This window comes from Schistocerca piceifrons, chromosome 3 (assembly GCF_021461385.2).
Source record: "Schistocerca piceifrons isolate TAMUIC-IGC-003096 chromosome 3, iqSchPice1.1, whole genome shotgun sequence".
In the NCBI taxonomy this organism is placed as follows: Eukaryota; Metazoa; Arthropoda; class Insecta; order Orthoptera; family Acrididae; genus Schistocerca; species Schistocerca piceifrons.
In genome coordinates this window covers 614,547,902-614,564,744 of record NC_060140.1, presented here as the reverse complement: position 1 = coordinate 614,564,744, position 16,843 = coordinate 614,547,902, and the positions used below count along the sequence as shown (strand labels likewise).

The 16,843-nt window shown below is 41.1% G+C and overlaps 1 protein-coding gene across 1 annotated transcript in view; it reads left to right on the top strand.

The window, feature by feature from the left end:
- Positions 1-16,843, top strand: part of LOC124789818 — a 274,122-nt gene that overhangs the window by 26,752 nt on the left and 230,527 nt on the right. Inside the window, exon 2 of the mRNA XM_047257301.1 lies at positions 16,336-16,366. Within this exon, the coding sequence (XP_047113257.1) occupies positions 16,336-16,366 (31 nt within the window). The remainder of the gene's footprint in view (positions 1-16,335; positions 16,367-16,843) is intronic.

Sequence of the window (16,843 nt, the reverse complement as noted above, 5' to 3'; positions counted from 1 at the left end):
CGATGACACAGCGTCACCTTCGTCTAAGAGAAGAAACACCGTGCGTGATATATATGCTCCATCTGCGTATAGTGTGGACGTGGATTATTTGCTATGTACATTCCGGTTGTTCAGAGACGATCTCGAAATTTGTGCTGACAAATTTGAAAATAGTGAATTCAAAACAGTGACGAAGAGATATTAACATATGTTCACTTACAAACATAGCGAAATCACTAAGTTCGTATTTTCTGCTGATAGGTTTGTACAAAGAGTAGATTAAGACCTCATATTCGCCGTAACTGTAACCGATAAGACATGAAACTCCTACCATTGTGTAAAACAATCCATTGCCAAATTTCACACATAATGAATTTACCCCATTTAATCCCAACAATATGAAAACAAATATAATTTTGATTCTTTTTCGTAAAAGTAACCTTTATTATTATAGCAGGTGACGAATACTAGAGGAAATTGACAAAAAGTAAACGCTCAATTGTTAAGGAGATAGTTTCACTTTGGCATATATTTTAAAATTTTTCACAAAATTGACCTCTGTCATCATAATAAGCAACGAATGCAAAAAATGGCAAAAAATAAACAGTCAATTGTTCTAAGGTAGTGGTTTCACTTTCGAACCACTAGGATATATAGTTTTCAACCGCTCATCATTTCATGTGATATAAAGCAAATTCGCATTTTTCCTAGATACATCTCCAAACGTCCATGAATTCATAATGCCTCAAACAAATTATAGTCTTAAATGACAAGCAAAAAGGGGCTAAAATTTAATAACTTTTCTATAGAACCTACATACTGCGTCAATGGTTTCATTCCGAAACCACTCAGAAAAGCAAGAGTACAGAGTCAAATTAGAGTTACAATAAATTTAAATTTACTTAATTTCACTGTCAATGGTCTCCTCAATATTGTCACTATAGGGAAAACAATTACATGCCACAACTTCCTACAGCCGCACAGCACAATCTCCGCGCCGACTGTTGCATTGAACGCGACCAGTGACTGCTACAATGCGCTACAAGCGTAGAAGTACCTTATTGTTGCGCTAGATGTGTCTATCTTGTAACAACTTCGGTGATTTAAAAAAAAAAATTGGCTGACAACATTGGCACTCAAAGGGTTAAATTCACCATACATCGTCACTGTGGGACAATGAAATCACAAAAATTGAGGTACATAACTCAATTTCGTGTGTAATCAAGACACATTAGTTCCTTAACTAATGCTTGCTGTTAAAATATAATAAAATACCATTAGAATGAATGCGAAAGCAGTAGACAGTGACAATCAACGTAACTATTAATTTGTTCAAATTGTGTGGTCAACGATATGCATACAGTAAATACTTGACCTCCAAGAAGAACAAAGAAATACTCCTTACCTTGGGAAATGTGTTCAGAGCACAAACAGTGATAATATTGCATCCTCTCAAGTTTGTACAAGTTCCTGCGAAATTTTGATAGTACCCGACTCGTTAAGTAATTTTAAGGGATTCAAAACTATGTACAGAAAACAACACCCATCGTCGTTAGTCCCAAAGCGAAAAGCGCACGCAATACCACCTCACAAGTTGACGAGTTCTACTTTCCTAACCCCCTTTCAAAATGTTCGCCCTTTTTTCATACTGAGAGAGAAGGAGAGACTGACAATGGGAAAGAAACGGAAAAGTAATAAATACTGGAAGGTTGTAGACAGTGATTGCGGTAAAGAATGAGCGAAGGATACGAGGGAAAGAGATGGACACAGTGGCAGTGAAACATAGTTCACAGTGACAGAACAGTGCTAAGAAAAAAATGAAAGAGATAACGCCAGTGGGTGAGAAATAAAGAGGAGAGTGTGAGACACAGTGATAGTGAGAGAAAGAGTTCGAGACAGTGGTAACGAGAAAGTGAAATACAGTGACAGTGAGAAGAAACAGCAGCAACTGGAAGGAATGAATGAGTTAGTTGCACTAAGATATAGCAAGAGGCAGACAGTGGCAGTAAGAGGAGGTAATAGCAGTAGAACAAGGAGACTGTGGCTGTGAGATAAGAGACAGTGATAGTTAGAGAGTAAGAATGGACAAGTGGGAATGGGTGGGTGTGAGTGACTTAACAGCGATGGACTAGTGGGGTGATCGAGTTACACTTAGGGAAACTTGTAGGAGTGAGATGTGAGTTGCACGTTAAAAGGAGCACAGTATGTTTTCATGTGCTGTGGAAGCTAGAATGAGGCATCTGGTGCCACACTTTTCAAAAAAATGGTTCAAATGGCTCTAAGCACTATGGGACTTAACATCTGAGGTCATCAGTCCCCTAGACTTAGAACTACTTAAGCCTAACTAACCTAAGGACATCCACGACCGAGGCAGTATTCGAACCCATGACCGTAGCAGCAGCGCAGTTCCGGACTGAAGCGCCTAGAACCGCTCAGCCACAGCAGCCTGACCACACTTTTCAGTCAGAGTCTTTTAAAACAGGAGCTTCTTAGTCTTTTTTGTGCTGCGATAGGAGCATTTTTCCACCGATGTATATATCTTCTAATACTCCACAACTCAAGAGAGTGACGGCGATTTTGCATCTGCCAGACAGTTCTGTTTTCAGCTGCCGCAACTTCAGGGGTCCCAACGAACACCTCACTTGGATGTGGTCTTCGGCTCACTACATGAGATTAATATCCGGTGGAGGTTATATCAGCAGTTCGTATCTTGTAACTGAAGTATCTTCAAGCAGATCCACGAATACAACTGTTAACTCGCTTTGTGGACCTGGGCTTTGAAGTGGATCTCTGATCATGTTTATTATTGTTCAAAACGATTTTGTCTCTATTCATTGATACTGATTAGAGTTCATGCTATCTATAGTCTTATGTTTACTCCCCACTCCATTTTTGGCCATCGATATGGCGGCCGTCTAGGCGTCCACACGTTACGTGTTTCGTAGTAGTGAGCTACCTAGTTTGTGTCAGGCTACGACAGAGAACATACATTTCCTTGCGAAATAATGAGCTCACACTATACAATAGTTAATAATTGATTTTGTGTGACATGACCCCATTTCCACTGCCTGAAAGGCAGACGCAATGAACTCGTTGTCACGTAAGACGCCGATATTATAATTTAAAATATTGCCCTTTTCATAACACCACCCAATGGAAATGTATTCGGAAACAAATACCATCCATTACAGTAAGGCACTTCCAACATAGCAGCATGACCAGCCACTAACACCAAATAAGTTTCAGTTTTTGGAAATTTCTGGTAAGGACTTATTGGACCAAAATGCTAAGGTCATCGGTCCCTAAGCTTACATGCTACTTAATCTAACTTAAACTAACTTACGCTAAGGACGACACACACACCCTCCTGCCCGAGGGAGGACTCGAACCTCCGATGGGGGAAGCCGCGCGGACCGTGACAAGACACCTAAGACCGCTCAGCAATAAGTTTCAGAGAATCGCTTAACTATCCAAGCCATATCGTATCATATTGTCACTATTGTGACACAAAATCATTTAACTGCAAAACCCAAAACTCCAGCCAAAAAATTAAACAAGACAAAACGTTAATTATCACTAATATTATTCCTGTTCTTGATTTGCCAACACCTTTTTCCCCTGATGCCAACAAAGCGTTGTTGCAATAAAATTTCAAATTTGCTGACGAATGATAACGATGATGAAACTCAAATCAGACAATTTTTACTATACCTTTACTTATTATTTAGATCTGCAGAGTGCCGCGAAGTCTATCGTTAATCAATGGAAATATGAAGAAGTCTGTTTAAAAATGCAAATATCAGTTTCCTCAGCGAAGAATACACCACCATCACTGAACTGAAAACATTTTCCACCCACAAAGTTCTTAAGTGGGGAAATAGGTCAAAAATTGTTTAAATAGAAATTTTTTATTATAACACGTTTTTAAAAACGAATTAAAAAGTATAATATAATTTCTCCTAACCTCATACTGGTACCTAGCCCCATACAAATAGTCCTGAAAATTTGTATTTCAGAATTTGAAACAGGTATGAAAATACTTGTAGAATTTAAAAAGCAAAACGTGGGGCACATGCAAAATGTTATAGTAAGAAGATGAACTTTTCGGTCACCAATTAGGCATATAGCATGGTCCCGCGGTTTTCGTTTTAACTTCTACAAGTATTTTCACAGCTATTAAAGATTCACAAACACAGATTTTAGACCTATTTGTTTAGGGATAGAAAACTGTATGAGGCTTGGAGAAATTGTTTTATACATTTTAGTCCGTATTAAAAATCTGTTATATTTAAAAATGTTTTATTTAAATAATTATTTTATACTTTTTAGTCTTGTGTGTGTCAAATTTTTCAATCAATTTCAAACATTTTGATGAGATTGCAACAGAGGCATGTGGTAAACTTCCGGATTATTACAGGTTCTCTTCACCTGAGTGAACCAATACATTTCTTCCTCCGATTATATCACGGACAGACCTCGAAGGTAAAAATTAGACGGAATCGAGCTCACACGGGGACTTAACCGCTCTTACCACGAAACATTCGCAAGTGAAGAGGAGAAGGGATGAAACAGCGGTGCACTTCGCCACACATCAGACACGAAAGTGGGTTAACATTGCATTGTCATCGAGTTCTGGCCTATGTTGAAAGTTTCATGTCCCAACTCATCGGGAAATAACAGTGGTAAACAAAGTACCGTCTGATACTGCACTGTCATCCAGTGCTGAGCTATGTTGAAAGTTTCTAGTCTGTTGCTCATTTTGGGAAGTTCCTTTAAAATCAATTGCAAAATTTGTACCGAACAACAGACAAGAATGTGGCCTAATAAACACGTGTTAACATAAGACGGTACCGAACTGGAAAGCTTCCGATTTAGCAAAGCACTACTCTGGACAGATGCGGTGTGCTGATGCAAGGCGATTTTATTTTCAACAAGCCCAGCCTCGAACGATGCATTTTTTTCATCAAGTTGGTCCAGAGAGCTCTGCGATATTCGCCTGAATAATTGATGCCGGACAGGTGGACCACGGAAGCAAGCCGCAGTGAGAGGATCCGTTACCGAACTGGAAAATGTCACACATTAAACGGTGAGTCGGGACCGTTATGTTTCTGCTCGTCTTCATTTATGGCCGGCCCTCGCTTCTTAACACGTTATTTCATTTCCCATCCGGCTGTGATACTGCGCCGCTGGTTAGTTAGCAGAAGTGCCGCACGTGGGCTCCCGTTTTTTATCTCTGTTCTTCAAAGGACCCATAAATTTCTGGGTCTATTCGAGGCCACTAAATATACGACAGCATAGCAGGAACAGGTAATCAGTCTGCTTTTATTTTGTTTCAAAGAAATACAAGGCAAGGAATACGGTAACAGGCAATTTGCCCATTACATGACGTGAAAAAGAAAAATTAGAAGAAAAAGAATATTCTTTCGAAAGCGGGCCGAAGTTTGTGACGATGAGGTAAGAGACAGAGGTTTACCTGGAAGCTTTGAACTTAGGTTCTAGATATGAAAGAGAGCAAGCTGACCGCACAAAAATTCGTACCGTGAATGAGAATACTTCAAACCACACTCCACCAATCAAACGTAAACTTTAAGTCTCATACCGATGTCTTCACGGGACTTTAAAGATAATTTTTTTGCTTTCAATCCATGTGCTCCCTTGAAAGCTACGATTTATCTCTCCGTTTCTTGCTATGTAATACTGCCCAAGTAATTGAATGAGATGCTCATTGTTACTGCCGATTGCTACTAAAGTCTTTGTTAAGATTATTAAAAGTCAAGATAGCAAGTCATCACTGCTATCTTTTACTTTTCTGTTAGAAAGAAAAAGAGATAAATTAAATAATAACTAATAAAGTTGTGAAAAATTATGAAGTTTAGCAGTGGCAAGTTTTATGTGTGACATTACCTTCCTTATCAAGGAAGAAACAAAATTGTTAAAAGGGGGGAATGATGAACAAAACATGTACGAGATCAATTAAGGCTTAACTGCAAAATTTTGTACGGTACAGCAAAAGAAGTATGAAATTTCACCTGAGTTAGATGAAAGGGTAGAAGAAATTTCTGAAGAAAGAGGACTGTTTTTAAGGCCAGCACATAGCCGAAAGGAAATGTGGATAACAGGAAAAGTGGGAATCTATAAACTGGAAGGATTTGAACAGTGTCAGAAATCATGTACCCGTGTAAAGTAAAAACGAAAGAGCTATTAGACTAACTAATGGGAAATCTATGGCAAAGAACACTACATTTCTGAAATAGTAATGCACTTTTATTTCTCGATTTTACATGAAACACCGAAAACTTGCCGGTTAGGGAGTACTAAAGGATAGCTAACCTTGTGATGGAAAGTGCACTAGGGGAGAAAAGCCAAGTAGAGACACAATGTAAACAATTACCTATTTAAACATGTATATGAAGAGCTTAAAAAATGCACACGTTTGTCTACGGGAATGGGTAAGAGATACGGGGCAATTGTGTAATTTCGTGCTCACAACATACATACGTAATCATGCAACAGCATGGAGTAACTTTGCAGCGTTCAACATCATACTTGACACGATGTCAAACATATATAACAATTATGAACTTTGGACACACAATACACGTACGTGTACGCACAGCAGCAATGAAGTGAAGAAGAATTTTCAAATCGAGAGTGATGCGTGCTGCAGCAGACCTCATTTATTGATATGACTCGTTCCTGAATGGATCTGAAGGACCTTTACATCGATTATCGCTCTTTAGCTGGTTATCGAACGCTGTGCTCCGCTTACTGGTGGTCTGCAGACACAGTTCTTGGGAAGGTGCGTCAGACATGTTACTTCCGTGTAACACAGTTCTTCAATGTAAAAGTCGCTGAAACTCAAATTTACCCGGAACTGACGAACTGACTTCAAATATTTGCTCAGTCAGACAGATTCGTTTCTGTGGATTCTCCAAATCACCGATGACGACCCCCATAACGTTCCCTACAGGAATGCTACAGATGTACTTCATTCAAAATCTTGTCGAAACAGAGCTGATCCATTTTTCTAATGAAACTAATGGTGACAGGAAAGTGAATTGTAACAGAAAAGAGGAATTCAGAAGAAACGATAATAGCATCTTATAAAAATTGTCCACTTCTCTGCAATCGTAATTCTCTGCAATTACAATGAGTCATTATGATTAGTGTGACCAAGTAGGACTTGAGCAAAAACACAAACTTCCATTGAGTGTTTTGTGAAACGAAGTAGACGTATGTTCGTCAGTTTAACGAAAACAAAAATTTAAAAAACTCTTTTCGTCGCTTGCGACTGAGGATTATCATCAGAAAAATTACCGAGTACGCATTTCTGAAACAGTAATGCACTTTTATTTCTCGGTTTTATTGGGAATACCAAAAACTAACATGCTGGAAATATTGCTGGAATCAGTTATCGAATATAGGTATGTACTAGGAGCAAGGTGCATAAACAGTCGTCCGTTCTATTGAAATATATGATGCACTGTTACACTCGTATAAAAGAGTATGATCTATTTATTATCTGATATAATGTAACTGTCAAACCACACAGTTTTATTACTCTGTCATTTTGGTTTCTCCTCTATCCATTTTATGCACGTTATTTCGGGTGTTGAACTGACAATGAGTAATTTTATCAAAAATACGTATGATCAAAGGAAAAGCCCTTACAGCCTTTTGTATGCTCGAGCCAGTGCTTTTCCAATTGCTTTTACCTAATATCCTCCGACTGCAGTCTTGAAAATGAGAAGGATCTATTGTCTCTGTCTCAGTCACGGTACAGGAGTAACAAAAACGAAAATAATGAGTATGGGCTCCGTATCCAAGATCAGTAATGTACGTTGGTGATCACCTCAGAAATAGCCCATTGGAACACTGACTATGGAAGAAATTTTAATTGTCAGTTCTTGGTCGGAAACGGGAGATAAGTCGAAATATGGATGCTGTATCCTACCACTGGATTTCATCGTGTCCTGCCCTCGATTTTCTATAAATAATGCATAACAACTCTGGCACAAAAGAATATTGCTCATGCTGTCACAGGCAGCCTTACAATACGGATAACCTTTGGAATGCAAAATCTACCCGCTTTTATGCATGCGCATGGCTTGAAAATTCATGAAAAACGGTAACAAATTTGGTTATTCAAAAAAATGGCTGGGCAAGATAGAAAGAATGTAGACATCGATACCATGCAAATGTCTCCTGCCCTTCCGCTCAACTGGGAGTGCCGAGTTCCAGGGTACCAACATAGTGCAGAACTTGCTAATACCGGCATGGCTGGATGCATAAACCAGGTGTCTATATGCGAGAATATACAAATAAATCATAATAGGATATTTCTTTTGAACATTCGCGTGATAGCACAAATCTGCACATCGTCAAACGCTCTAGACTTTGAAACTTCCAGATTGAAACTGCCGAAGCGAACTAAAGCCCAGATACTTTGGGTTGATTGTTTACTAAGAAATTCGTAATGTATGAGGGAGTTACTGGCATATGAAAGCTTATAAGCAGGCCGTGGGCCATGCCTCATTAGTCCAGTTGGTAAAACACGAGAGATGCACGGGTAATGAATGAGTCGTGCCCACCGCCCAGCACACAATGTTAATATGTCTGGATATTAAATAAAAGCACTTTCTGTGGGGAAATAAGCCTAGGTTGTCCTTCACATAAACATGCGCTTTAACACACTAAGTAACTTGGTACAAACATTGAAGTAGTTGTAAACTATAAAATTTCTACGGCATTATCATGCTCAAAAGTACCCGAACGACCTGAATTGCGTCCACCTGATTTGTATGCAACACACATAACGTAACTTTCTTGCAGGTACTCTAACCTCTTTTCGGCACAGTCATTCGACTATACAAAATGGATACTACAAGAGACCACTAAGAGTACACTGCACACTATGGTTCAAATGGCTCTGAGCACTATGGGACTTAACTTCTGAGGTCATCAGTCCCCTAGAACTTAGAACTACTTAAACGTAACTAACCTACGGACATCACACTCATCCGCGACCGAGGCAGGATTCCAACCTGCGACCGTAGAGGTCGCGCGGTTCCAGACTGTAGCGCCTAGAACCGCGCGGCCACTCTGGCCGGCTGCTCACTAAGGCTATTAGTCTACATGTCCGTTAATATCATGATAACGTAAATATCAGGAAACACCTCATTATACATGACACAGTCTTTAAAGCTTGTAAGCTAAAATTAATTACAGTAAATGAGATTTCAAAATACAAGTTTCAACTTCAAACATATTACGAAAATTTTGTACGTCATCCAGAAATCCTGTCCAGCAACTATTGTTCCTGTTAACTAACCATGAAAGATTTTAAATGTGGTTTCAGTCAAACGTAACAACGTGCGCTCATATTTAACCTTGAAATGACATGACGTAAAGCTTGTGTTGATCGGGTATGCGAACTCAGAATCTAATCTCATTGCTAAAGAAGCACAACCAAATGTTCGATATCGATCTTCTTCACCAGTAGAGAGATGACGATAACAGAAATGACGAAAAAAGAAAGTTTTGTCTTACTAGGATTTGAGCCCGGCGCTTGAATCGAATGTGCACTGCACTCATTCAGTTGTTTCAATTTCTTCACGGCTTTTTGAGTCCTGTTTTCCCGTCACTGTGCTATATTTCATTGCACAGTTTGCTTTTCTGGTTCTAAACTATATATTTTACACAGCTTATTAAATTTCCTTGAAGATGTTTGAGTTTTGTAATTAGTCTTATGTTGTTGATATACACTCCTGGAAATGGAAAAAAGAACACATTGACACCGGTGTGTCAGACCCACCATACTTGCTCCGGACACTGCGAGAGGGCTGTACAAGCAATGATCACACGCACGGCACAGCGGACACACCAGGAACCGCGGTGTTGGCCGTCGAATGGCGCTAGCTGCGCAGCATTTGTGCACCGCCGCCGTCAGTGTCAGCCAGTTTGTCGTGGCATACGGAGCTCCATCGCAGTCTTTAACACTGGTAGCATGCCGCGACAGCGTGGACGTGAACCGTATGTGCAGTTGACGGACTTTGAGCGAGGGCGTATAGTGGGCATGCGGGAGGCCGGGTGGACGTACCGCCGAATTGCTCAACACGTGGGGCGTGAGGTCTCCACAGTACATCGATGTTGTCGCCAGTGGTCGGCGGAAGGTGCACGTGCCCGTCGACCTGGGACCGGACCGCAGCGACGCACGGATGCACGCCAAGACCGTAGGATCCTACGCAGTGCCGTAGGGGACCGCACCGCCACTTCCCAGCAAATTAGGGACACTGCTGCTCCTGGGGTATCGGCGAGGACCATTTGCAACCGTCTCCATGAAGCTGGGCTACGGTCCCGCACACCGTTAGGCCGTCTTCCGCTCACGCCCCAACATCGTGCAGCCCGCCTCCAGTGGTGTCGCGACAGGCGTGAATGGAGGGACGAATGGAGACGTGTCGTCTTCAGCGATGAGAGTCGCTTCTGCCTTGGTGCCAATGATGGTCGTATGCGTGTTTGGCACCGTGCAGGTGAGCGCCACAATCAGGACTGCATACGACCGAGGCACACAGGGCCAACACCCGGCATCATGGTGTGGGGAGCGATCTCCTACACTGGCCGTACACCACTGGTGATCGTCGAGGGGACACTGAATAGTGCACGGTACATCCAAACTGTCATCGAACCCATCGTTCTACCATTCCTAGACCGGCAAGGGAACTTGCTGTTCCAACCGGACAATGCACGTCCGCATGTATCCCGTGCCACCCAACGTGCTCTAGAAGGTGTAAGTCAACTACCCTGGCCAGCAAGATCTCCGGATCTGTCCCCCATTGAGCATGTTTGGGACTGGATGAAGCGTCGTCTCACGCGGTCTGCACGTCCAGCACGAACGCTGGTCCAACTGAGGCGCCAGGTGGAAATGGCATGGCAAGCCGTTCCACAGGACTACATCCAGCATCTCTGCGATCGTCTCCATGGGAGAATAGCAGCCTGCATTGCTGCGAAAGGTGGATATACACTGTACTAGTGCCGACATTGTGCATGCTCTGTTGCCTGTGACTATGTGCCTGTGGTTCTGTCAGTGTGATCATGTGATATATCTGACCCCAGGAATGTGTCAATAAAGTTTCCCCTTCCTGGGGCAATGAATTCACGGTGTTCTTATTTCAATTTCCGGGAGTGTATGTTAAGGGGGTGCCAAGAAGAGCATTCTTAAGCACAACTGTTTTAAATATATAGTATTAAAAAATGTTATTTACTCATAATGTTAACACATATGGTGATAGTGAAGATGTATAGTTTCTGTTGAATGAGCTTCTTAATTTTCAGTACGCTTAAGACAGAAAACAAATATAGCTAAGACAGTTACTGCAGATGAGGGCTGTTTAAATAATTCCTAAGGGCCGTCTAAATAACTCCAACTTCTCTTGATTTATGATGCTAGAGTTGCAACAGATCCATATCGGAATTATTTGTAACTATGCTTTAGATCCAAATAATACTTACAGAAATGCAAATAAGACTCATTGGCCTGTTATGCTTTAAATCCAAGTCATAGTTACAGAAATGCAAATGAGACTTATTGGCCTGTTCGTTAGGTTTTTTGGGTCACAGTCGAAGTGGTGGCAGTCGGCGCCAGAGCCTCTTCTGAAGACAGAGCATGCCAAGTGCTAGAAATACATCAGCTGTGCAAATGTATCTTCCTGTTGCTACTCCAACCGAGAAGTGGCAACATTGTAATATACGTTTGGCAAATGATGTCGATTTACCTCCTAGAATCATTCAGACTTATTCTGTTAAATTCACTTGATATTTTCTTGTCGTTTCCAATAAATAATCTGAATTATTCTCACTTAAGGTGTAACACTGGGTTATCAAAGTTGTGATTTCATTCCATGAAGGTACATGCCACTAATCCCACATTTTAAGCTGCAAATTATGTGCATAATCAATTACTACATTGATTAGAGCATACTGTAGGTTGTACTGGCATGCTAGCAAAGTGGTCATGTGGCCGCTTTGTGACGGGGGGAGATGCCATTGCTCTTGGTTCCAGTCTCACTGCAGACCTAGAGAATTTGTTATACTTTTACTTCTTCTCTTACTGAGCTGCAAGCTGTCAGACCGATAATCAGTAATGTAATCTTAACTCCTCCATCTTAATTCTTCCCGTAAACTTTACTTAGTACCTCACTGATCCAAAGACGAAATTTTTAAGAAGTTTCAACATTGCATCCTTGTTTAAGCTTCTATTGTTCTGCTTAAGCCAACATAATCTGTAATTTTTCTCTGAATACACAGTTTGATTGATTTATATGTGGCATTGAATGATTTCTTAACTGGGTTTCTTTTTGGATCTACTCTCCTGAACAGTTTTATATATTTTCACGGTAATTGCAATATGTTTCTTCGGTAGTACACAGGACTTCACGTTGACTCAGAGCATATCAAGGCAAAAGTGCGTTATTCCTACCAATGTGTGAAGTTTTGGCCAAGCTCGTGTTACGGGTAGTTTTTGATTCAGTAAATTAGACTTTCTTCATAAGGTTATCATAGTAAGTTGTAACTAATTTGTATTAGAACAGTGCATATTTTTCTAGCGCTTCTCGTTGGTTTATTGAACATAACAGAAAAACGTAAGAGGGAAATTAAACATCAACAATATATCTTCTCACATTAACTAAAACATACTAATGAGCCCAGGCATATTTTGGATACCAAGCCTGTAGAAAGCTACTGGTTCGGAGATAAAGATGTCGTTAATCCAAATTCAAAGTGCATTTTCGCCCACAAAGAAATTTTCTTGGTTGGTATTACATAAGGTGCGAGAAAGAAAACCACTGGAAGGTGCAAGATTAGAATAAGTGCGGTAGGGACATCCTTTGATCCAAGCATCTGGATAGGTTTTTATGCTCCTACAACTTCCCCCCGTATGATTCTATTCGTTGACAAACATATTGTTCGTGAATGCAGTTTCGGAATTTTACTAGTACATTCTTTCTTCCGTTTACACTCTTCCATAGACTTACTTCGTCATCTACTCGTTTTCATACTTCATATTCTACAGCATCTGTCATCTTGATTCTACAAAACTTCTGTAGAATATTGGTTCAAATATTCCCAGTTTCATCATTTCTATTTTCCCCAGGGTTCACATGTGATTTTTATGTAATGATTTGGTCCAAATGTTACGCTCCAGGAACTTTTTCCTCAGTTTCCTGTATATGTCTAATAAGAGCAAAGCTTTCTTGCCGAAGAAATAAGCCTCCTTCACCTGGATCATTCCACCCCCGTTATTTTCGTTGGTTTCCCAGTTTGTACAATTTTATACATTTTTTTAGGTATTTGAGTTCTATCTCCTCTTCTAGTCTTCTATTTTCTAAGTTTTGATGTTTAGAAAGTCATTGTTCTCGTTCTTACAAATCACCATCCATTTCGTCCTAGTTTTCTTTATTTTTGTTCCACTTTTTGTTCATATGATATGTCACTCCCAAATATGCACTACTGGCCCTTAAAGTTGCTACATCACGAATATGACGTGCTACAGACGCAAAAAATATAACCAACAGGAAGAAGATGCTGTGACATGGAAATGATTAGCTTCTCGGAGCATTCACACAAGCTTGGCGCCGGTGGCGACACCTACAACGTGCTGACATGAGGAAAGTTTCCAACCGATTTCTCATACACAAACAGCAGTTGACCGGCGTTGCCTGGTGAAACGTTGTTGTGATGCCTCGTGTAAGGAAGAGAAATGCGTACCATTACGTTTCCGACTTTGATAAATGTCGGATTTTAGCCTATCGTGATTGTGGTTTATCGTATCGCGACACTGCTGCTCGCGTTGGTCGAGATCCAATGACTGTTACAGAATATGGAATCGGTGGGTTCAGGAGGGTAATACGGAACGCCGTGCTGGATCCCAACGGCCTCGTATCACTAGCAGTCGAGATGACAGGCATCTTATCCGCATGGCTGTAAAGTATCGTGCAGGCACGTCTCGATCCCTGAGTCAAGAGATCGCAGAGAAAAACTTCCCGCACTTTACCTCCTGATTCAAGGGATGGCGCTGCAAGCAACGCAGGATAGAAACTACATCTATGGAAGTACAGGGCACCACTTCACTACGCGCCATATCGCTGTTGCTATGACGTATTCCGTCCAATCAGAAGCCGTCCTTGGTATATAAAAGTGGGAATCTCGCTAGTTCACTACAGTCAGTTTTAGCCCTGACGACGACCATGGAGGTAGTGGTCGAAACCTTGGAGTTTTATCCTGAATTGACGCGGCATGTACACCGAGAGATTTTTATTCAAGAAATACGTCGCGAAAGACTTCGTAGCGAAGAGATGGGGACGTTTGCAAGACAACAACCATATGCACGAACAGTTCGACGACGTTTGCAGTAGCATGGACTATCAGCTCCGAGACCGTGGCTGCGGTTACCCTTGACGCTGCATCAGAGACAGGAGCGTCTGCGATGGTGTACTCAACGACGAACCTGGGTGCACGAATGGCAAAACGTCATTTTTTCGGATGAATCCAGGTTCTATTTACAGCATCATGATGGTCGCATCCCTGTTTGGCGATGTGAACGCACATTTGAAGCGTGTATTCGTCATCGCCATACTGGCTTATCACGCGGCGTGATGGTATGGGGTGCCACTGGTTACGTGTCTCGGTCACCTCTTGTTCGCATTGACGGCACTTTGAACAGTGGACGTTACATTTCAGATGTGTTACGACCTGTGGCTCTAACCTTCATTCGATCCCTGCGAAACCCTACATTTCAGCAGGATGATGCACGACCGCATGTTGCAGGTCCTGTACTGGCCTTTCTTGATACAGAAAACGTTCGACTGCTGTCCTAGCCAGTACAGTCTCCAGATCTCTCACCAACTGAACACGTCTGGTCAATGGTGGCCGGGAAACAGGCTCGTCACAATACGCCAATCACTACTCTTTGAACTGTGGTATCGTGTTGAAGCTGCATGGGCAGCTGTACCTGTACACGCCATCCAAGCTCTGTTTGACTCAATGCCCAGGCGTATCAAGGCCGTTATTACGGCCAGAGGTGGTTGTTCTGGGTACTGATTTCTCAGGATCTATGCACCCAAATTGGGTGAAAATGTAATCACATGTCAGTTCTAGTATAATATATTGGTTCAATGAATAGCCGTTTACCATCTGCATTTCTTCTTGGTGTAGTAATTTTAATGGTCAGTAGTGTAGAAAAACAGAGGTCACATACGTTTGAGAAAATAGTTTGACAGAAAGATAAATGACAGTTGTCTGCCATTGCTATCTTTGTGCCCCTAGACACACTGTCCACCTTCTTCCTGAGCTTTGCCCTCTGGTGCATGTAACAGGTGAACAGCTGTCGTATTTTTATCTGGCAGTATTTGACGGTTTGGTGCTTCAATAAAATACCATTGTCTTTCAAACTCCATCAAATTAAATACACCTTTCAACGGATATGACAATCGTTATCATTAACAATGACAACTGATTTCATATGGCTGGTGCAGTATCCTACCTACTGGAGGTGAGACAATATGATTCATATTTGAGCTGGTGACACAAGAAGAGCGCTGTAGCCCCGGCCTGCCAGGGCAGTAAGACGTCACGGGCAGACCAATGTGACGTCACGGACAGGGCCATGTGACGCGAGTGGCCGGCGCTACTTCCGTTTTTCCAACTTATTAGCCTGAAGCTGAAAGTAATGAATATCTGGATGCAAATGGTTAGATTGTGGATGAAAACGTGTAATATTTTTGACAGTGTGAAGCTATGGCTTAATGACGGTATTGTCTCCATACTTTCTTATTAGAATTAAATTTTAGTTTCTGTTTAACTCCGTAATTTAGAGAAACGGCAATGTATCCTGTCCTTAAACTATATTTATTGCTCTACAAATTAACTTTCCGCGTCAGTATACTACACAGGATATGTTCGTGATCACAGAGGAGCTTACTGAGTGTAGTTGTTCTTCATCTAATAGTGTTCTGCCTTCTTCTTCTTCTTCTTCTTCTTCTTTCGCTTATTCTCGTTTTTCTCCTTCTCCTTTCACGGATTTTTTTGTGGAGATTTCTGTTTTTCTTGCAACACTTCTAGTTGACACTAACATACATGTTTCCTCGTAAGACAGTTAGCTGTTTCTAGTGGAGCTCAGATTTCAGCAGTCCTATTCCCACATAAGAAACTACAAATTCGGTTCCAAGGGGTTCCTAATAGATTCTTTGTTATGTTTCCACAAAACGATATATTACAATGTTTTCTTGATGATGTGAAACATACGTTTCTGTAAACCACTCACTTGTATTTTGAAAGTAATACTACTCCTTTCTGTTTCAGGTACACCACGTGCACTGTCAGGACTACTATGGTAAGTGGAAAGGCTGTATTTAAAAATATAGCTTTTTCGCTTATGATCAATTACCGTTAACAATGCATATTGAAATTCTGAGTGTAAACTGATATACTAAGAACTACGAAGGTAGATTAGTACTGCACCGAAATTCTACGCAGAATCTTACGAATAGGAGTTTGGAAACTTATATTGTTTGTTAAAACACACAAGCGTTACTATCATTCGTGAGTTTAGTGTTAGCTATCTGCTTTCGGTTTGATGGTGCACGATTTCAAATTAAGTAAAAGCCATATGTATAATAGCGTCGTGAGGTTGTAAACATTAACTAGAAATTAATGTGGCTACAGTAACACTTTTTTTTTCGAACAACTTCTCTTTCAGTAACAAAATTGATACATACGAGCATGCTCAGTCGACTGAGCGATAAGTCCATAGTGAATCTCTCATTGCTGTCCTTAGAACGGATTGGTGCTGCCTTCTTCTGCGTCATAG